The sequence below is a fragment of the Microplitis demolitor genome, chromosome 8, assembly GCF_026212275.2.
Source record: "Microplitis demolitor isolate Queensland-Clemson2020A chromosome 8, iyMicDemo2.1a, whole genome shotgun sequence".
Classification (NCBI taxonomy): domain Eukaryota; kingdom Metazoa; phylum Arthropoda; class Insecta; order Hymenoptera; family Braconidae; genus Microplitis; species Microplitis demolitor.
The window spans coordinates 4,677,719-4,701,875 of record NC_068552.1 but is presented as its reverse complement, the minus strand read 5'-3'; the positions used below and the strand labels follow the sequence as shown (position 1 = coordinate 4,701,875).

General features: G+C 34.3%; 1 protein-coding gene across 1 annotated transcript; it reads left to right on the top strand.

Moving 5' to 3' along the window:
* The first annotated feature begins 14,963 nt into the window (after nucleotides 1-14,963).
* On the top strand, nucleotides 14,964-16,327 carry LOC106694107 (uncharacterized). Its single transcript, XM_053741372.1, has 2 exons — nucleotides 14,964-15,136; nucleotides 15,220-16,327. Exons 1-2 carry the CDS (start codon nucleotides 14,964-14,966, stop codon nucleotides 16,325-16,327), a joined length of 1,281 nt encoding a protein of 426 aa, XP_053597347.1.
* The last annotated feature ends 7,830 nt before the right edge of the window (nucleotides 16,328-24,157 follow it).

Below are 24,157 nucleotides of genomic sequence, written 5' to 3'. Positions count from 1 at the left end.
TCCATCTGAATTCGTCTAAGGAGAGATCTTGCAACGAGGTCCTTCCTGGCTTTGGATTGTGGCCTAAGACTATTTTAGCTCATATCGATCTGCCTGACTTAAAACCTGATATCTCCATCACCACTTGCATGAAGCTAGAATTACGCGGTCATAATTTGATTGAGCGATACGAATCATTTGAAAAGCCAACTCGCCTCGTCGTTCACCTTCTTTGCTTTATTTATAACTTAAGATGCAAGGAGCTTCCGCGTATCCGCGACCACTTAACTCCTGTAGAAATAAAGGCTGCCCTCGATACCATAGTCAAAATGGTCCAGATGGCTTTTTTTGCTACCGAAATAAATTGTTTGAAGAAGGGTATTCCTATCCGCGATGGTAGTAAATTAATTCCCTTAAATCCCTTCCTTGACTCCAATGGCCTTCTACGGGTAGGCGGCAGACTTGCTTTATCGGAGTTACCTGAGGGGCAGCGTCATCCAATGGTACTTCCCAGTGATCACCACATCGCACGCACTATCATACGCGAAGAACACGTACGCCTAAATCACGCCGGGACTCGAACTACTTTGTACTCTTTGCGCCAAGTTTATTGGCCTCTAAACAGTCGTAACATTACTCGGAAAATCATGTATAAATGTTTAAAATGTTTTCGAGCCAAACCTAAGCTCGCTGGTCACATTATGGGCGATTTACCTTTCTATGGGTTATCCCAATCACGTCCTTTCCTGCACGTTGGAGTTGATTACTGTGGGCCGCTATATATGGAAGAACGAAGGCATCGTAATCGTCAAAAACTCAAGGTCTATGTCGCTGTTTATGTATGTATGTCTACGAAAGCGGTTCACCTCGAATTAGTCAACGATCTTACTACGGAGGCATTTATAGCCAGCCTCAAGCGCCTTTTTGCAAGGCGTGGAAAGTCTACCGATATTTATTCAGAGAATGGTACCAATTTTGTAGGTGCCAGTCGTGAGCTCAATGAGCTATACGCTTTGCTTCATTCCTCAGAACATAAAACTCCAATTCAGCATTTTATTTATTTATTTATTTATTTATTGATAATTTTTCGACCCTGGAATCGAGATTCCCTAAGAGCCGCAATGTACAAAAGTATTACAAAGTATAGTATAATAATAATATTTATATATATATATAGTAAGTAAAAAATTTAGTAAATTAATGAATTTAATTAATTAAACTAATAATATAAATAGTTCGGTAGCTAAGTCGGTACACTCCAATTATATAATAATAGTATAAAATACATATTTAATTGATAACACCACAATGATCAATAATTATACATTCATAGAGTAGACCTAATTTACATCTTTCTGTAGAAAATAATTATAACACTCTGATCTTAATTCTTTATAAGTTGTGATTGATACAATAGATGAGGGTAGATCATTCCATATTCGAATAGCAGACCATAAAAATGAATGTTCGTAAGTATATGTACGACAGGTTGGTTGAGACAGGACATGAATTTGACGATGTGCACGAGCACGCACAGTACTCAAGATATAGAAGTTCTTCCGCAGTATTTTATCACAATTTAATCGTAAGATTTTATATATCATGCATGCTAAAAAGAACTCACGCCTATTGTACAGTTTCAACTCACCTAGTCTTATTCTATACGGACTAATATGCTCATATCTGCGGACATGGAAAATATATCTAATGCAAGCATTCATTTTTCTTTGTAGCATTGTATTCCTTGTACCAGACATATTTGTGTACACTGCAGCACAATAATCAAATACCGGAAAGATAAGTGCTCGTACAAGATTCCTACGTATAATCATATTAAAAATATTGTTATTCATTTTTAGTCTTGCTAAACAACTCATTGCACGCTTACAAACTGATCCAATTTGTTTATCCCAAGATAATACATTATCTAATATAATACCTAGATATTTTAACGATGTAACATATTCTATAATGTCACTATTTACAACTATTCTAGGCGCATTTACACATATTTCATTACTGACATGCTGAGGTGATCCAAAAATTAAAGCTCGTGTTTTTCCAGAATTTAGCCTAATCAAATTTCTCTCACACCAAGCAACAATATTATAAATAATTCTATTTAGGCTATCAATACAAATCTGTCACCGCGACATAGAACACTTTTGGTAGATGACCAAATCATCCGCATAAAATAGATAATTACACGTAATGATTTGACCTAAGTCTGAAACAAATAATGCATATAATAACGGCCCTAACACACTTCCCTGAGGTACACCACTAGACACTTTTCTCCATGCTGACTGAACACTTTCAGAGTTAACTGACTGACTTCTACCTGTTAGGTATGAGTGAAACCATTGTAGCACTTCTGTTGAAAAGTTCATACCATTAAGCTTCTTCGTTAGCAACAGATGATTTACTGAATCAAAGGCTTTTGAAAAATCGAAGAATACAGCAACCGTCACTATATATTCTTCAATACCAAGCCGAACGTCATCACATAATCGCAAGATAGCAGTTTGAGTTCCTGCACCCTCCTGGAAACCAGTTTGAAATCTGTCCATTAATTCATGTTCCAAGACAAATTTTACAATTTGCTCATGAACACAATGTTCAAAGGCTTTAGATAATGAACACCAAATGGCAATCGGCCTATAATCACTATATTCTTGCGGCGATTTTATCTTTGGCAAAGCCTTGATGTAAGACTTCTTCCATTGTGTAGGAAATATCATCGATGTCAAAGATGAATTAAACAAATTAGTGATTTCTACTAGATAATATTTCAGTATGACCTTGTAATATCTTATTGATATACCATCAGGCCCAATAGCACAGGAAGTTATTCTGATAATGTTTTTTTTACAGTTTTAGCCGAGATGTTTTGAAAGCAGAATTGATCAGGTCTCCCACTATTATTTATACATGCTAGCTTCAACTTGTCATCGTCAGAGATCGCATTACAAACTGAGACAAAATATTCATTGAGTCCGTCAATATCAAGATCTTGGGAGCAGGCATTTAAATTTACCTTTAATAAACCAAGTCGTCGAAAATTATTCCAAATAACTCTCGAGTTTCGAACTCTCTCAAATCTATCTTGAAAAAAATCCTTCTTTGCTATAGTAATACGATGTTTGAATAGACGACGGACATTGCAGTACTCAGTATAAGCGAAGCCAGTTCTTCTGAAAATACGATATAAGCGGTTACGTCTCCGTTGTAGTTCTCGTATATCATAATTTATCCATGGAGCAGGAGGCCTAGAAACTTTTATAGTCCTTTCTGGTGCTATAGCATTAATAGTGTCAAGAATATTATTATTTAAAATATGAAGAAATTCGTTTGGTTCGAGATCTTCATTTATGTTATGATTACCATATAAATGAATTCTTGATTCAACAGCTTCATCCGAGATCCTATTCCAATCGCGATATTTAATTGTTCTTGCAGGTTGCCTATCTACTTCAAAGTCTAACGTCAAATTAATAAGGTCATGTGCAGAGAGAAATGGTACGAGGGATTGACTATAAGCCTTTAAATTAAGAGAACTATTAATAATGAAATGATCAAGCCAAGTATGTGATGTAGCAGTGTGATGTGTAGCATTAAATTGTACTATATGCAAGTCATGACTGGTACAAAAGTCTTGAAGATATATTGATTCTCGAATATTGCTCATTAAATTAATATTTAAATCGCCAGTTATAACTATATTACTATATAATGGCAACAAATCAATGAAATCCTCTTCAAATTGATCTAACAACGCTGATTTCGGAGGTCTGTATATGACCGAAAAGAAAATCTTAGCTTTATTTGATAACAAAATTTCTGCCATTAAGTATTCCGGACATACTTCACTGTAGTTTGAGCATGATAACACTCGTGATGATAAAGTATCTCTAACATAAATTGCAACACCTCCTCCGTGACGACATGAGCGATCATTTCTATGAAAGTGAAAGCCGGGCAAGTGAATTTGACTATCAACAACATTAAATGTAAGCCATGTTTCTGAGACAGCAATGATATCAAAGACAGTAACTCTAAAATATTCAAGAAATTCATCAATATGAGATAGTAGCGATTGAGAATTGAGATGACAAATTTGAATAACTTTGGAAGAGGTTGGCCTTAAAACTTGAATGGAGTCTACCTGTAAATATTAGTCAGACAAACCAGGAATACTTTCCAAATTCGTTGAGGGTAGTATTTTAATAGGCTCTGAATCATCTTGAAGTCTAATGTAAACTGCACCTCCTGAGATCCAAGTTCTTCTTTTAAGTCGTGGATAATTCTTCGTTAATTTCTGCTTTAACTTATATAACGCAGGCGGGTATCTTCTGTTGACATAAATCGGTGCTCTAGGCGCCGAATTTATGAGCATATTTGCTGTTAGATTTTGTTTTTGTTTTTTTCCATTAATAAAATTATTAACAGTTTGCGAAGTTTTGCATTTTACAAAAATATCTCGACGTATACGCTCATTTCTTTTCTTTCCAATACGTTCAGCAGAGATAAGTTCTTCCAAACCTACATTATTTACTTCTAACAGTTCACCCAACCTTTCAACAGTTACGATTAAATTTTCAGAGTCCGATTCAGGTATGCCTGAAACAACAATTTGATCACTTAAGTATTGAGATTCCATAAGCAACTGACGAGCTTCAATTTCTTCAATTGCCTTGGTATGAACAGATTTACTTATGCGCTCTTCTAGCTCACTAACAATAGCATTAGTTGCGCCTTCACCAATATAGTGGTCAACACCTGTTTCAAGCTTACTGACCATTATCTCTAATGCGGCAACAGAACCACGCAAGATGTCGAAGTCACCTGCCATTTTAGTGACTTTTGCTTTGATATCCTCTAATTTTTCACCAATCTTCACCACTTTATCTAACTTTTTATGTATTTCTTCTAAAATAGAAGAGTTGTTATCTGGACAGACTGGATATTTACTTTTAACAAAATCTTTAACTAACGATCGTGATTGTAAACAGTGTCTGACTTTGACACATACTGAATGAAATTGATGTTTACAAGGGGCTCCAGTGATAACTTGCCCTTCATTAGAGAACCCACCGGTAATTTGCCGACAGCATAATCCACACCAGTCAGACACTTTATCAGTCATGATTCCAAATGAATAATATAGATGACACTTAAATTCGTAACTGATTCGACCTTGTAGAACACACTCGTATCTATATAAATTGTAACTTATGATTGTAAATCAAGAAACGAAATTTTTAGTTCAATGTAAAAAACTATTTAACAAACAATTGATACTAATTTGTAGTTAAAACTGATCAGTAAAACTAGCTCTATAAATTGAGTGCAAAACAGAAATTTTTGCGAATCAAATCTATAGGCAAATATATGATAAATGAAGAGCTTCAAAAACCACGCCACACTGATTACTATACTATATTATACTTCATTTTATGCATCAACAAAAGATTAATTGGCATTTTATCCCCCACAAGGTACCTCATTTTGGAGGGCTCTGGGAGGCCGCAGTTAAATCCTTTAAAAAACATTTTATAAGAACTGTAGGAGATACTCTGTTAACCTACGATCAGTTGGAAACGTACCTAATAGAAAAAGAGGCAATACTAAATTCTCGTCCGATTTCCCCATTATCATCCGATCCTAACGACCTCCTGCCTTTAACACCTGGCCATTTCCTTATTAGTCGTCCACCTACAACTTTTCCACAGGTTGATTTCACTGACACCCAGTCTAACCGGTTGTCTGCGTGGCAGCATGCTTAACAAATGAAGCAACACTTTTGGAAGCGATGGTACAAGGAGCATCTGCATCAGCTCATCATGCGTCCGTCTCATTATCAAAAATCATCCAATTTAGAAGTAAGCACGTTGGTTTTGATTTCAGAAGACCATCTGCCACCGCTTCAATGGCCCGTAGGTCGCATTATTGCAGTTCATCCCGGTCGAGACGGTGTCGTACGAGCCGCGACGATAAAAACTGCCAAAGGGGAATGCGAGCGCTGCATCAAGAAGCTGTGCCCGCTACCATTCGAAGACAAATCCGCAGCTCACCCAGATTGAACTAAATAGTTCAAGGGGGGCGGCATGTTTCGTCGCAACCTTGCCCATATAATTTATTTTAAAACCTTATTTTTATATTGATTCATTTACATATTTTTAACTTTACTCATGCAAACAAAATTTATTATATTTAAGAAAAAATGATAGTTTATTACTCTGGTTAATATTTTTAATCTTACTAAGTTATATTTTACAACACTTCCATGTTTTGTCACTGAAATTTCTTATCGTAAGGAAACGATTGCGAATACATTTTAAGCTGATTTTTTATATAACTAAGGCACACTTGGGAATTTTCAAGCACTTAGTCCTGCTTCCCAGACCTTAACATCCCAATGTTACTATTTTAAAAGTATTTTTAAAAGCATCTGCTCCATAAAAATGGCTGCTGTACAGGTAATTTTTTCTTGGATAATTGCAATCCCGTTTCCTTTCCAAAGTTCTCTCTACGGTCAAAATATTATGGCTCTAATCCCTTAAGGCCCTCATAAATCATAACTTCCTTGTCCTCAAGTACCCGCATTGCTCAACTCTGACCTTTCTACCTAAACTCCATCGGTCCCAGTTAAATGCCTACCTACAAACCTAGCCAAGTACCAATGGCAAGACACATTATCCCTCTTTTCACCTTCTTGCCCTTAGCTGCCCAATGATTTCCTCGCATTTTTCCTTGGTCACTTTTCGCCACTAAAATAAATCCGCCTCCAAAAAACTTGAAATATTTTTAAATATAATTTTTTGTATCAGTAACTCACCAGACTTGTAAAGAGCAGCAAGCTCAGTTAAATAAAGTACCTAAGATCATTGTATTTTTTTTTGGTTTTCATTACTCGAGCCAGACTCGCATTTATTTTTTTGTATTTACTATAAATTATGTATTTTTTTTAGTTTTTTATTGATTTCTCAAAAACGACTCATACGATCGACTTTAAAATCTAATCAGCTCTAGAACTCAATAAAACGCGTCGATTGCTACCTCAAACATCAAAATCAGATAATTCGTTCAAGAGTTATCGCGGGAGAAAGAAATGGTGAAAAACGGTTTTTTCTAAATATTTTCAAAACGACTGACGCGATCGATTTCAAATTTTAATCAGCTCTAGAATTCAATAAAACGCGCCGATCGCCACGTCAACTATCAAAATCGATTAGATAGTTCAAAAGATATCGGCGTTGAAATGTTAAAAAAATAACATTTTATGTTATTTTTTTCGGATAAATCATAATATAACGTACTAAAATGTGCCTGAAATCATATCAACTCATCTTTTTTATGGTTTCTTTTAATCATATAATGTCATCGAACTTGGTTTTTAGTTTAAATCATATTTTCAACAAAAAAATCGATAAAACGTAGTTTTTAATATTTTTATCGGAAATTTCATATTTTATTGTTTCTTACATGAGTTAAAACTTATTTAAGTCTTGATTTTGATCCCTGACACTGATTTTTGCCTCAATACAATTATTTTACGGAACATAATCAAGAACTAAATTTCAAAAACCGCTACATTGATTGATTTTCGATCCTCAAATTTTCAAACTTCAGCATAAAAGGTAACTTGTTAGAGCTTGTAAAGATCGTACAAAAACAATTGCATGTGATAGCATTTCCGAGCTTGAAGAGCTCGAAAATATATCTACACTAATGTTTTCGAGCTTTTTGAGGTCGGAAACAGCGGGAAGTTTTGGAACTGGCCCGCAGGGTCAACCGACAGACCGATTTTTTTTATGTATCCTAAGATATACTTTGAATATATTCATGTTTTTTAATTAAGAGGGAATTTGTAAATTACATCAAATCCATAAATCGAGACTTTATCTTAGACTTAACCATGAAAAAAAAAAAATTTTTCTGTTAAATTTTGAAAGTGGTCTCTCGTGCTTTGGATGAGCCATCTTGCTCCGGTCTTCCCTACTATTTATTCCTATGCGTACACATATGTAGGCCCGCATCAAAAAACTTTATGCGAAAAAATATGTTTTAAAATATATGGATGTTACAATGTGATATGTTGTACAATATAGAAAATAGTATTTATATTTTTTTCGCATTAATATATGATAATATATAGAAAAAAAATATACATTGCTGCAATGTATTAATTATATATTTATCAATACAACATTTTTTAGGTATGCTTAACATATGGGACACTCCACGCCAAATCAATCACTTGTGAACCCGGCCACTTTAGATTTGGCTAAAAATTTTTACTCTTTTTCTACCTCATCAAAAACGTTTCTCATAATTTTTCGAAACTGTTTCACTTAATCAATAAAAAAAGCTATAAATTTTCAATAAAAGATGTTTTTTGTATTTTAAATAGCTATAACTTTTTCAAAATTTGACTGATGGAATCTTTTGATCAAAAATTTTTGTTGTTAAACGTACTTTTCGAAAAATAATACAAAAAAATTATTGCGACGTATCTTCTTTGTTTTCTTTTATAGATTTTTGAAAAAAATCAAAAATTTTTAGGTTTACCATTTTTGATTTTTTTTTATTATATAAAACTTTGACATTTCCTGCAATTGCTCAAGTCTTTTCAGAGTGATTTTTTTTTCCAAAAAATACAAAAAAATTATTCAGAAAGTTCTTCTATTTTTTGACTTGATTTAAAAAAAAAAAATTCAAATTTTTTCGACGACTACTATTTAAAATTATTGTTTTCATTGTTTTTTTTTTTTCGAAATAAAGTTATCTGAGCACTTTCGAAAATTGCCAGAATGGTGTCATAAGAAATAATGCTAGTTAAAAATGTTTTTTTTTTTTTTATTTGGAAAAGAAAATCTAATTCGAAAAAATATTACTTTGAAATGATTTGAGGATTTGCAGTAAATGTCAAGGTTTTACATAACAAGAAAAAAATCAGAAATGGTAAATATTGAAAAATTTTTGTTTTTTCTAAAAAAAAACAAAGAAGATAGGTTACAATAATTTTTTTGTATTTTTTTTCAAAATGTACATTTGCAAAAGAAAATTTTGAGAAAAAAGATCTTAATCAGTCAAATTTTGAAAAAATTATAGCTATTTATAATAAAAAAAGCAATTTTTATCAAACATTTATAATTTTTTTATTGGTTCAGTGAAAAAATTTAAAAAAATTATGAGAAACGTTTTTAACGGCGTAAAAAGACCAAAATTTTTCAGAATCCAATAAAAACTTATGGAATTCCATCAACGCATTTGTTGTACAAAATATTATAAAATCATTCTTTCACAAAATGGATATTCATAAACGTTTTAATCCTAACTTATTTACCAATGTTCACTATAGACGCCAGACGGATGTACTACTTAAGTTATTTATTAGGGCGGTTTGTATAAGTATAGATGTTTCTTAATCAAAGGTGATATTATATAAATAATGTACCCAATTTTAAATGGCTTCAAAATGTCATTACCTCTAATGTTTTATACCTGTACCTGAATAAAATGTAGTTTTTCCTAGAGAAAGCAGCAGACATACGCATGTATAATTATGTCGCCAAGTAATCCCGTTTATTATCTGCACAAATTCTTAGGATTAATATTTAAATAGGTCTAAATGAGAAGGTAATGGACGACGTATAGCATCCATTACTGATGTTTCGGTGCAAATGTCCCATTAGATCCAAACCCCCTTCCCATTCCCGGAAGTATTGCAGTCTACTTAAACATCGGTCCCTAAAATTTTATCATCATTCAGATTCAACCTCGAACCAAGTTGTTTCTGAATATAACCAAAATCTCAAACTTCAAACTTTTGTTATCGTAACATATCATTCAAGTTTATATCAAATAATCATGGGTGACATCAAGTGTATTTCTTCAAGTCCACAGTCTGCATCCAAACGGTCCGCTGATAGTTTTGATATTGAGCATGGTGCTCAATACAAAAAAATCAAAATCGAGGAATCCAGTGAAGTGACTCCGTCTAACATGTTTTTGCCGACATGTGGAATCGACGGTAATCTCATTTTTCGTCCAGTGAACGTTGAACGGGTTAAAACGACCATAACCGTCAACATAAAGACGAAAATGGTGCCCAGGAAGAAGGTGGTCCCGGTGCCTGAACCAGTCGTGGAGAAGGAGGTGGAACTGATCAAGGTTCCCAAGCGTGTGAAGCCAAATCTTCAGCATACACCATTGTGGGTGATGCCGCCAGTTTCAAAAAGCCACGAGAAGTCTGGGCTCTGTTCCGTGATGTAAAGGAACCTCATGCACTCATATAGTGCTAAATTGTAAATATCTTATATATTTTTTTTTTTACTAATGGTGATCATGTATATATTTAAAAATTCTTATTAATCAACTTAAAATAAGGACACATATACGTGCAATTATTTTTTTTTTTTTTGCTCATATTTTTTCATTATTCAAATAATTTTTATACATACTTTGACGTTTTTTTTTTTTTTGTAAATAAATAATTAAAGCGAGCATTTTCTTAAAATTATTATATTCATTAGTATATTAGCAATAAATATAAGTATCATGTTAATTTTTTTTTATTATATATATATTTTTTTTTTTAATTTTGTATATAATTTTTCGTAAATATTTTTTCTATTTTTTAATAAAAAATTTATTTATTCCAAAAAAATTTTTTTAATTTAAAAATATTTAAGATTTCCCGAATCTCAGTGCTCTCAAATAATATTAATTAGTCTCTTTAAGAATAATAATTTCAGTTAAATTTATTATTTAATTTTAATTAGTTTTAATTAATATTAATTTATTTTTGAATAATTTTAATTTACTACATTTAAGTTATACTATTATTATTAAGATCAAGACTGAATACCGTCGGAAATTGGGGTTGAAGGTAATTATAGAATACTTATATTTATTTCATTTTACAGTATATTTAGGAGAACAAAATGAGGTACTTTCAAAATTTTATTAAAAAAAAATTTTTTATTCTAAATGGTTTTTAAACATTCAAAAATAACTTTTGTCAATATAATTAAATGTTATTTAAATTTTTTTTTTGTCAAACTTTTTTAAAAATTAAATGTCAGAAAAAAATTTGACCGGGTGTAGATTTTCTTTAAAAAATTTCGTGTTTATTCAATGAACAGAATCAATAAGTTCGCGAGTTAATAATCGATTTGTCCAATTAAATTTTCATAGTATCAATCAAAACAAGCAAAATATTCTAGAGTGAATTTTTGAGTTAAAATTTTAATAAACAGTTAAATATAAATTATATATAATATACGAAAAAAAATGACTTTTTGGCACAAAAAAAAAATTCTACTATAAAATGAAAAAAAAAACGAAAAATCTTTTAGGACTCGAAAAACGGTTTCGCGCCAAGAAATATTCTCTCGCCGCGAATAATTTTTTCTTAACTAAAGAAAACTTTTTCTCGCCCCAAGGAAATTTTGATTTGAAATTTTTAATGCATAAAATGTCTTAGGGCAAATAGAAATTATTCACGCCAAAAAAAATCATTTCTTTCGGTGTAATTTTTGATGTCATATTCAGACAATCACGTCATAACTGCAGGTCGCTCGTTAATATTATTAATATACTTCTGTAATGATACACTGTCAAAAAACAAGAATGAAGTCGGATTTAATGTTAATCCGAATTCACTCTGCCACTCGGAGTTCCGGAGTTTTAAAAGAAATCACTCCGTATGCGGAGTGAATTAAAAGTTTTTTTAAACTATTACGCTGTGTGTGTGCGAGTGCGTGTGTGCGCAAATATTCACGTGGTTTCGGATCTGTGTGTGTGTGTTAATATGTGTGTGTCTGTAAATATATGAGTTCGTGTGTTCGGATGTGTGTGTGCGAGAGCATGTTTGTACCAATTTGTGCGTGCGTGTTTTTGGATCTGTGTGTGTGTGTGTGTGTGTGATTATGTGCGTGTATGTGAATGTATGCGTTCCTGTGTTCATATGTGTGTCTTCGAGAGCATATTTGTACCAATTTGTGCGTGCGTGTTTTCGGATCTGTGTGGTGAAAATATTCATTATTATCAAATAATATTAATGTAAAACGAGTATGAACGTAGCCAACATCAGAGAACTATAAAATAATGAATAAATAAGATAAATGATTAAAAAAATAATATTTACAGAAAAAGCACTATTAATTTCAAAATTTTCTGAATTTGCATTTTTTAAAATTTTGTATTATTAATTATTTACTCGATTTATTGAGAATTTCAAATTTGTCTGATGTCTGCTATATCACACCCATAATGTAAAATGTATTTAAAATTTTAAAATGATTGACTATTAAATGAAAATAAATATTTTGAACTAAAGAATAGAAACAAAATGAATCATTTGAGGTTATACTAGAAAAATAATTAGAAAAAAAAACTGAGAACAAAAATTTATTCTTTATGATTTAAATTAGAGTTTATCTATACTTAATCTATTTTTCATAACAATTATACATACTGCATTAAATATTAGGGCTCCAGTAATAATAAATATTGTATGTCATTTAATTAAAAATTTTATGTCATTTAAGATAAATATACAAAATTAAATTATTGAAAAGTGATTCTATGCATTTTCTATAAGCTTTAGACCATTGACTGATTTCTTAGCAAAACCATTAAGAGACGTGAAAAAGTCATAAATCCGAGACTATTGCTCTAATTAACATTTTTTTTTTTTCATATTTTCTAAAATCTATTTTATATCTTATTTTTTAACTGAAAAATTAAGGTTCCAAATAAAAAAATTATTCTAAGATCTAGAATGGATTTTTTGTTTGTTTACCATTTACTTAGTGTCTTTTGTTTAAAAATGTCGACAGTTAATGATTATTTGAGAGCTCTATTTTTCAGTTGTCTTGATAGAATATTAATAATATTTAACGAAAGTACTCAAATTGCCGTTAAAATCTCAACAAAAATTTCTTCAATTCACTGAATAAAGTCGAAAAATATTTAGACATTCAAAACCGTATCAAAATATTCCTCTGTGATATTGTAATACGAAATAGCGACAGCACGTTTTAAATATCAAGAAAATTTAAATAATCCTCTATATCTAGATGCTCCTGAATTACTTTCCATGAGCAGTAAGTTAAATTGAACTTTATTTATTCTTGTTATTTTTTATAAATCATGTAGTAATTAATTTTGTCCATAAATGGAAATATTAATTTCTTTTTTTATTAGTTTTTTAATTCAAATTTATTGATTTTATATAACACTTTTAATGAAGCAAAGAATTGAAAAAAAATTTTGTCACGTAATGTTTTTTTTTAAATTAAGATTACTCAGTGTCGCACAATCTTTGAGTTTCTTATAATAATTTATTTTTTTAAGGCAAAGTTTTTCACCAATTATCCTATAAATTAAGATTCTCCTTTATTTTGAATATAAACTTATAATAATAAATTTCTGTATTTATAAAAATATCTAATAGATGATGATAAGGAACTGAATGAATTGAAGGGAGAAGCTAGAGGAAAATAATTGATTTTTCTCAGAATGTATGTTAAAAAAAGTCTCAGTTACTAGGATGCACTATCAGAAGAAAAGAAGGAGGATGAAGTTAAATTTTTTTTAAGTAACGTCTATATGTTAATTAAGTCTAATTTATTTATTAAATAAATATTATTTTATATCAATGTGTAAAAAAAATCAAACTTTCATTAATTTTTTGTTTTTATTATTTATCATTATAATTATAAAAAAAAAATTTTAATCTTTTTTTGATCGAATATTGATCGAAATCAGACTAAAAATAATTGACAGAAAAAGTCGGATTTTGAATTAAATAAGAATAAAAAAAGACTAAAAATGATTGAAAATAAGTCTGAAAATAGTCTAAATAAGGAATAGTAAGGGTAAAACTACATTAAAATTTCCATATTAATTAAATATAAATATGTTCAGTCACGAGCTTGATTAATTCGAATCAAGCTTCGTGCATTTCCGCTCGGTTCGGGAGTTGCCGAGCTCGCTACTGACTGAAGGTCAGAATAGTGCCGGGTCACTCGCTATTTGGGCCTGGCACATACAATTTCTAGCTCAGGATCGTGTCAAGACGTCCTGAGAACCCGCTACAAGCTGACCAATCACAAAATTCGTCTTATATTGGTCAGCCTATGAGAGAGCTCGCTATCAACTGATACCTGTTAGCGCGCTTTCAAGCCAATAGAAAAATTTGTTTTATGCAGCAAGGCTGCCACGTCGACACCAAGCTTCTCGATGATTCAACGACGCTACCAATATTATTCTACAACGTGTCTTTGCTACTTGCCACCTCGTGCTTGAACCGCTTCAGTAAATAATTTGTGTAAAATTATAACTAAATCGCTACGCTAAATTATCCTCAATATTGAGACAGTACATCAAGGCTGATATTTATTGAAAATAAATAAAATGTTCTTGTGACAATAATTAATCGTTAGTTAATTTTCATTGAATTAACCGCTATTGACCACGTGTCAATTGTATACGTGAATAAAATAACTGTGAGTTTGCATTCGCTATCGCGTATAAATTATCTAGTCGCATTCGCTATTGATCATAATTCTCATAATTTTTAAGTGTAAATAAGTGTAAATAAATCTATAATTTATTTGTGATGAAATCTGAGTAATTTTTAATTTTTTAACCAACCTCGCCTAAACCAGATCCATTCAGTTTATTCGCTCATTTTACATTTTGGTCCTTCGAGCCGGATCTGGCGAAATTTAAACAATTGAAAATTATTTAAAATTAAAAATCGAAAAAAAATTGTGAGAAAACAAAGTGTAGTGTCAGTTTTGAGTCGTGAAAATCGCTAAGTGCCGTGGGCATTGCTGAGCACTGCTAGAGTGCTGCCCAGGATGATCTATTTCACACACCGGTGTAAAAAGCCTTTTTGAGAAAAAAAAGATCGAAAACTTAGCTTCGGTTTCACGTATCGCGTCCATTTTGTGCCACGTATCTACAAGATGGTCGCCGAAGCTCAAATCGCTCTTCAAATGCAACGCATTGACACGATGCGTAATATGTCCAACCGCTTGACTGACGCTGTACTCGCTACTCAAGGTGCTGCCGCTATTGACGCTGAACTCGCTATCCTGACAGAATTGTGGAACCGCTTCAATACAACTCACGAGAGACTGTATGATTACCGGAGATCATTGCCAACGAATATCATACAGGTAACGCTTATGAAACTGCTAACGTGGCTTATACCTCTCTTAGAGTGAGACTCAGCACTGCTAGACCCGCTCCAGAACCTGCTCAGGAAGCCCAGCCCGCTAATCACGATCAGACCGCTTACTTTGGTGGAGTGCATAAATCTAACTTGCCTCAAATCAAACTGTCAACTTTTCAGGGTTCTTATGACGAGTGGGACTCTTATAAGGACTTATTCACGTCATTCGTCATTAATGAAGATTCGCTAACTGGGTCTCAGAAGATGCATTACTCAAAGAAGCAGGTAAAAGGTGAGGCCGCTGCACTACTCGCTAATTTACAGGTTACAGATGACGCTTTCCAACCTGCTTGGAATTTGCTGAATACTCGCTACACAAATCCACGCAGATTACTCGATATTCATATTGATGATTTGCTTGATCGTCAACCTGTGACTTCACACTCCGCTGCTGATCTGGATGCGCTGCTACTCGCTAACAAAAAATCGCTGGACGCTATCGCTGCATTGGGAATTCCAATTGGTGAGTTGGACCGCTGTTTAATTCGGTTGACTGTTCGCTGTTTGCCTTCAGATTTGAGAGTGGAATGGATGGCTTCCCTTGGGTTATCCAACGAGTTTCCCACTTACCAACAGCTGCACGATATGCTCAAGGCCAAGTTTCGTGCGTGGAAAAACTCAGAGATTGGCGCGAAAATAACCTCAACGCAAGCTAAAAGTGCTAGTGAGAGACCACTATCACCAAAGTCTTACGCTAAGTCAGCCGCTACCAACAAGCCAGTTAAGTTTGTGAGCAATAAATCCGCTACTCCTGCCAGATCAACGCCATCTACATCTACTGGTTCCGCTAGCTACGTCGCTTTCACTCCTAAGGATCGTACGAGTGAACCGGGCATGTGCCCAATCTGCAAGGAGAAGCATTTCGTTCTCTTTTGCCCCAGCTACCAGCAGGCGTCGCCACTGAACAGAAGAACAATTGTACAGCAGTATCGTCTCTGTTTCAACTGTTTGGGACGCCACCGCTACGCTGATTGCAGGACTAAGCAGAAGTGCCGCCATTGTGATCAGCCACATCACACGTCGACGCACCTTGACGATGGTGCTGCCGCTAAACCAGCACAGGACGCTCCTGTAGCTGACCCAGGTAACAAATAGCTCCAATTTTGGTAACTTTTGTTTTGAATTCGCTAACTTAGTCTGCTTTCAGCTCATTCGCTCAATGTTTTACTCGCTACCGCTATTGTTAAGTTGAATTCGCTAACAGGAAGTACATGTACTGCCCGTGTACTTATTGATCAAGGATCGGAGTTATCGTTCGTGACGCATTCGCTAATCAAGAAGCTGGATATTCATCTCAGTAAAGCAGCTGTACCATTACGTGGGATTGGTAATGTTTCAGCTGGGCATTCGCTTGGGTCATGCAAGATGACGCTGCATTCGCTACACAACAACGCTTCTATTACTATCCAAGCTCATGTGCTTGCTCTATTGACGGTAAACTTACCGTCATTTACGCTAACTAAGAAGAAGAAATGGCCTCATCTAACTGGGCTACAACTCGCTGATCCAGACTTCTTGACATCACGACCTATTGACATCATTCTGGGTGCAGCACCAGCTGCACATATAATCAACGCTAAAATGCGAAAGGGAAGTGACAATGACCCAATCGCTCAGTCAACATCGCTTCGCTGGATCATATATGGATCTGTGGACACCGCTATATCAAAATTGACCGCTTATGGTCATCATGTCGCTGTTGATGATCAACTACAAGACTTGTTAAGCAAGTTTTGGTACCAAGAAGAGCCACAGACAGAATTCGCTACACGCTAAACTGAGGAAGAAGAAGAGTGTGAACAACACTTAGTCAATACGCACTACAGAGAGTCTGATGGTCGATATGTCGTTCGCTTGCCGCTTAAATCTTCGCCAAGTCAACTGGGTGATTCGCTTAGAGCTGCACAATACGCCTTACTACGTCTGCGAAAACGATTGGAAGCTGATCCAGTCTACAAGAAGTTGTACTTCGACTTCCTGAAGGAGTATGAAGACTTGGGACACATGAAACGTATGAAATTAAAGGATCTACCACCGAACAGTTACCTGTTGCCTCATCATGGGGTTCTGAAAGAGCAGAGCACTACCACCAAGCTCAGGGTGGTTTTCAATGGGTCCGAAAAAACAACATCTGGCGTATCTGTCAACGAGATACTTCATGTGGGCCCAAAGATTCAAGTTGACATCAGTGATGTACTTATTTGCATCCGCTGCCATCGCTATTTATTCGCTACTGACGTTACAAAAATGTTTCGTCTGATTGCAGTTGACAAGGAAGATCATCATCTACAGTGCATACTCTGGTTTGACGAAGATGACATCCCAATAGTATTTGCACTCGCTACTGTTACTTATGGAACAACATCGGCTCCATAACTCGCTGGAAGAGCACTTTTACAACTCGCTGAAGACGAAGGAAATGAATTTCCGAAGGCTGTCGAACCGCTAACTAATACACGCTACGTTGATGACATCTATGGAGGTGCAGATGAACTCGCTGAGGCAATCCAAGTTGCTCTCAACACAAAAAATATGTGTGCCACAGGATGTTTCCCGCTTGCCAAGTGGGCAAGTAATTCAACTGAATTACTCTCTCAAGTCGCTCCAGTTGAAACCCAAGAAGATACACCAAGAGAGCTTGGGGATACTACAGTAAAAGTGCTCGGGCTAACCTGGAATTCAACACAGGATAAATTCCAGTTCGGCTATTCGCTTCCAGAAGCATCACCAACTACTAAACGCACAATTCTATCTGAAATTGCTCGCTTGTTTGACCCACTGGGTTTTTTGGCACCGATCATCGTGAGAGCCCAGATGTTCATGCAGAAGCTCTGGCTGCAGAACTTTGACTGGGATGCTACGCTATCACCGTCGCTTCTTCAAGAATGGAATTTGTTTCGAGATGAACTACATCAGATCTCGAAGATTCAGATACCTGGCTGGAATCATGTTAAAAATGGTGTATCAATTGAATTACATGGATTCTCTGACGCTTCACAACTCGCTATGGCTGCTGTAGTTTATCTAAAAGTTACTGACGCTACTGGAAGCTCCAATATTTCACTAGTGTGTGCCGAAACACAAGTTGCACCACTGAAGCCTATAACTATTCCAAGAATGGAGCTCAATGCCGCTGTCTTACTCGCTCAACTGGTACTCTACGTCAAGAAAGTCTTGAAACTTGAAAACATACCAGTTTTCTTGTGGACAGACTCCGCTGTGTCCTTAACGTGGATACGAAACAACCCAGCTAGATGGAAAGTCTACATTCGCAACAGAGTTACCAAGATTCAAGAATCGCTACCAAGTGTCAACTGGGATTTTGTTCCTGGAAAACTTAACCCAGCTGACTGCGCTTCAAGAGGTTTAACAGCAGCCAACCTAGAACAGCATTCGCTATGGTGGACAGGACCAAAGTGGCTCAGTCAATCAAAAGATAACTGGCCATCCTATGATATCCCTACGCAGACGGTATCACATCTTGAAGAACGTCCAGGTCTGGTTTTTACCATCTTCAAGGCAGATTCACACCCGCTGTACACGCTACTAGAAAAATTCTCTAAGTTGTCACCTTTACTTCGCACGCTTGGAATCTGTCTTCGTGCCATCGCTAAATTTAAAAAAGTGCCACAGTCCACACTGGACACACCACTCTCTACAGTTGACCTGGAACTCGCAAAGACTTTGCTGATCAAGTATACTCAAAGTCAGTACTATTCGCAAGAGCTGAAGCTATTGAAAGATGGAGATTCTCTACATCGAAATCATCATCTCGCTAAATTAATTCCCTACGTCGACTACAACGGAGTACTCAGAGTCGGCGGTCGCTTGAAGAATTCGCTGCTGGATGATGAACAGAAAAATCCAGCCATTTTACCAAGTTCATCACGCTTAAGTACGCTATTGATAGATCATTCGCATCGAAGAACATTGAATGGGGGAACTCAATTGACTCTCGCTGATCTACGGAGATCTGTCTGGATAGAAGGTGGTCGAGTTCCAGTCAGATCACACATTCTTCGCTGCGTCGTGTGCACGAGACATAGAGGGGTTCGTGCACAACAATTAATGGGACAATTGCCATCCGCTCGTGTAAGACCATCTAAAGCATTCTTACACACTGGAATAGACTACGCTGGGCCAGTAACACTGAAGACTTTCCAAGGTCGAGGTGCCAAAACCTATAAAGGATGGATCGCTGTGTTTGTATGTCTCGCTACGTCCGCTATACACATTGAAATTGTCACCGATTACTCTACTGACGCTTTCGTCGCAGCATTTAGAAGATTCACTAGTCGAAGAGGCGCCTGTAGTATCGTATACTCGGACTGTGGTACAAATTTTGTAGGAGCAGACGCCACGTTAAAGAAAGAATTCGCAGCAGGATCGAGGCAGCTAAAAGAACTTCAGTATTTACTCGCTACAGATGGCACAGACTGGAAGTTCAACCCACCAAGCGCTCCTCACTTTGGTGGCAAGTGGGAAGCAGCCGTAAAGTCAATCAAGTTCCATCTCATACGAACTATTGGTGAATCGCTATTGACTTACGACCAACTCGCTACAGTCTTAACACAGATTGAGGCTGTGTTAAATTCAAGACCGATCGCTCCGCTATCTCAAGATCCTGCAGATTTAACCGCTCTAACTCCTGGACATTTTCTCATCGGTGAACCGCTAATCGCTGTACCTGGGCCCTCGCTACTGGAAAATAATTCAGCTACGTTGTCACGCTGGCAACGACTACAACAAATGTTCCAGAGATTTTGGAGTAGATGGTCATCAGAGTACCTACAACGTCAGCAATCGATTTCAAAATGGCATAATCCACAAACCAACATCAAAGTAGGTTCATTAGTCTTGTTGACTGATGAAAGATTCCCACCATCGAAATGACCGCTTGCTCGAGTACTCGCATTACATCCAGGCAGAGATGGCCTGACTCGAGTAGTCAGGCTGAAGACCGCTACCACGGAACTTGTACGATCAATCGCTAAGCTGCGTGTACTACCAGTTCACTCTCCAGAGGACAATCCAGTCGACACCGTCGCTAGCGCTGGCGAAAATGTTCAGTCACGAGCTCGATTAATTTGAATCAAGCTTCGTGCATTTCCGCTCGGTTCGGGAGTTGCCGAGCTCGCTACTTACTGAAGGTCAGAATAGTGCCGGGTCACTCGCTATTTGGACCCGGCACATACAATTTCTAGCTCAGGATCGTGTCAAGACGTACTGAGAACCCGCTACAAGCTGACCAATCACAAAATTCGTCTTATATTGGTCAGCCTATGAGAGAGCTCGCTATCAACTGATACCTGTTAGCGCGCTTTCAAGCCAATAGAAAAATTCGTTTTATGCAGCAAGGCTGCCACGTCGACACCAAGCTTCTTGACGATTCAACGACGCTACCAATATTATTCTACAACGTGTCTTTGCTACTTGCCACCTCGTGCTTGAACTGCTTCAGTAAATAATTTGTGTAAAATTATAACTAAATCGCTACGCTAAATTATCCTCAATATTTAGACAGTACATCAAGGCTGCTATTTATTGAGAATAAATAAATCGTTCTTGTGACAATAATTAATTGTTAATTAATTATCATTGAATTAACCGCTATTGACCTCGTGTCAGTTTTATACGTGAATAAAATAACTGTGAGTTTGCATTCGCTATCGCGTATACATTATCTAGTCGCATTCGCTATTGATCATAATTCTCATAATTTTTGAGTGTAAATAAGTGTCAATAAATTTATGATTTATTTGTGATGAAATCTGAGTAATTTTTAATTGTTTAACCAACCTCACCTAAACCAGATCTATTTAGATTATTTGCTCATTTTACAAAATAAAAAATAAAATTTAATAAAAATAACTTAAAATTTTTAGTTTATTAAACACAGATCAAATTTTTCGACCCGGGTATACCCGTATGTCTGCTGCTTACTCGAGGAAAAAGTACATTGTATTGAAGTACAGGTATAGAACATTTGAAGTAATGATATTTTGACACCATTAAATATTGGGTACCTTGTTTATATGATATTATCCATTGACCAAAATATATGTATAATTTTACAAATCACCCTAATAAATAACTTAAGTACTTTATCTGTCTGGCGTCTGTAGTGAACAATTGGTAACTAAGTTAGGATTAAAACGTTTATGGTAATTCATTCCGTGAAAGAATGATTTCACAATACTTTGTACATACAAAGAGGCTGATGAAATTCCATAAGTATTCATTGAATTTCAAAAAATTTTAGAGACGGTATTTATTGTTGAAAAAAATTGTTAGATTGAAAAAAAAAGTCGATCGAATATTCCGAGTACTTATTGTATGTGTTATAAGGGATGATGCATTTAATGCTTCGTCTAAATGTTGCTACTCACTGCGGTGACCACTCACGTCACGTGAAGTCATCTCTATGGGAAAATTTAAAAAAAAATATGTCAAAATATAAAAAGTCTATATATTACGTATGAAAAAAAATATGTTTCTAATAGCAAACTTTTGGCCGATTTTTGTACTTATATGTTTTAAATATATTCACAATCTATCTTAGAATATATTAAACTTACATGTATGAAAATTAAAAATAAATATATTTAATAATTGTATGTATAAAATTATAACAAAGATATCAGTATATGATAAAGAAAAAAAAAATAAAATATACATATTTTTACATTTTTATCCTCCCGATTGTAAAAAATGATTTTTTTCAAGCTAGGTGTATATTTATATTTTAGTCCGCATTCAACTTATCTTAAATCATTTCGAATTGTGTCGAATCATTTCATATCATTTTTTTTTTAATTAGGAATATTTTTTTTTATGTATCCCAAGATATATTTTGAATATATTTATGTTTTTTAATAGAGAGAGAATTTGTAAATTATATCAAAAGCATAAATCGAGACGTGATCTTGGACTTAACCATGAAAAAAATTATTTTCTTCTGTTAAATTTTCAAAGTGGTCTCTCGTAACGTGGATGAGCCATCTTGTTCCGGTCTTTCCTACTATTTATTCCTATGCGTACACATATGTAGGCCCGCATCAAAAAACTTTATGCAAAAAAATATGATTTAAAATATATGGATGTTATAATGTGATATGTTGAACAATATATAAAATAGTATTTATAGTTTTGCCGCATTAATGTATGATAATATATAGAAAAAAAATATATATTGCTGCAATATATTAATTATATATTTATCAATACAACTTTTTTTTGGTAAGTTTAACATATGGGGCACTTTACGCCAAATTAATCACTTGTGAACCCGGCCACTTTAGATTTAGCTCAAAATTTTTACTCTTTTTCTACCTCATCAAAAACGTTTTTCATAATTTTTGAAACTTTTTTACTTAATCAATAGCAAAGCTATAAATTTTCAGAAAGAAATCAAAAATTTTTCGGTTTATCATTTTTGATTTTCGATTTTTTTTTTTTTTATATAAAACTTTGACATTTCCTGCGAATGCTCAAGTTTTTTCAGAGTGATTTTTTTTGGATTGTATTTTTTTTTTGCAAAAAATACAAAAAAATTATTCACAACGTTCTTCTATTTTTCGGCTTGATTTAAAAAAAGAATTCAAATTTTTTTGACGACTACTATTTAAAATTATTGTTTTCATTTTTTTTTTTTTTTTCGAAATTTGGAAGTTATCTGAGCACTTTCAAAAATTGCCAGAATGGTGGTATAAGAAATAATGATAGTTTTCAAATTTTTTTTTTATTTGGAAAAGAAGATCTAATTCGAAAAAATATCACTTTGAAATAATTTGATGATTTGCAGTAAATGTCAAGGTTTTACATAACAAAAAAAAATGGTAAATATTGAAAAATTTTTGATTTTTTCCAAAAATCTAAAAAAAAACAAAGAAGATAGGTTACAATAATTTTTTGGTATTTTTTTTCGAAAAGTACATTTGAAAACATAAATTTTGAGAAAAAAGATCTCAATCAGTTAAATTAGAAGAAATTATAGCTATTTAAAATAAAAAAAAGCAATTTTTATCAAAAATTCATAACTTTCTCATTCGTTCAGTGAAAAAATTTCAAAAAATTATGAGAAACGTTTCTGATAGAGTAAAAAGACCAAAATTTTTTAGAATCTACTAAAAACTTATGGAATTCCATCAACGCATTTGTTGTACAAAATATTATGAATTGTTCACTATAGACGCCAGACAGATGTACTACTTAAGTTATTTATTAGGGCGATTTGTATAAGTATAGATGAGTTTTGGTCGAAGGTGATATTATATAAATAATGTACCCAATATTAAATGGTTTCAAAATGTCATTACTTCTAATGTTATATACCTGTACCTAAATAGAATGTACTTTTTCCGAGAGAAAGCAGCAGACATACGCATGTATAATGATGCCGCCGGGTGATCCGTTTTCTTTCCAGCAGAAATTCTTGGGATTAATATTAAAATAGGTCTAAATGAGAACGTAATGGACGACGTAAAGCATCCATTACTGATGTTTAGGTGCAAATGTCCCATTAGATCCGACCCCCCTCCCTTGCCGGAAGTATTGCAGTCTAGTTAAACATCGGTCCTTAAAATTTTAACATCATTCAGTTTCAAAGTCGAACCAAGTTGTTTCTGAATATAACCTAAATCTTAAACTCCAAGCTTTTGTTAACGTAACGATCATTCAAGTTTATATCAAATCATCATGGGTGACATCAAGTGTATTTCTTCAAGTCCACAATCTGCATCCAAACGGTTCGCCGATATTTTTGATATTGAGCATAATGCCCAATACAAAAAAATCAAAATCGAGGAATCCAGTGAAGTGACTCCGTCCGACACGTTTTGGCCGACATGTGAAATCGACGGTAATCTCATTTTTCATCCAGTGAACGTTGAACGGGTTAAAACGACCATTACCGTCAATATAAAG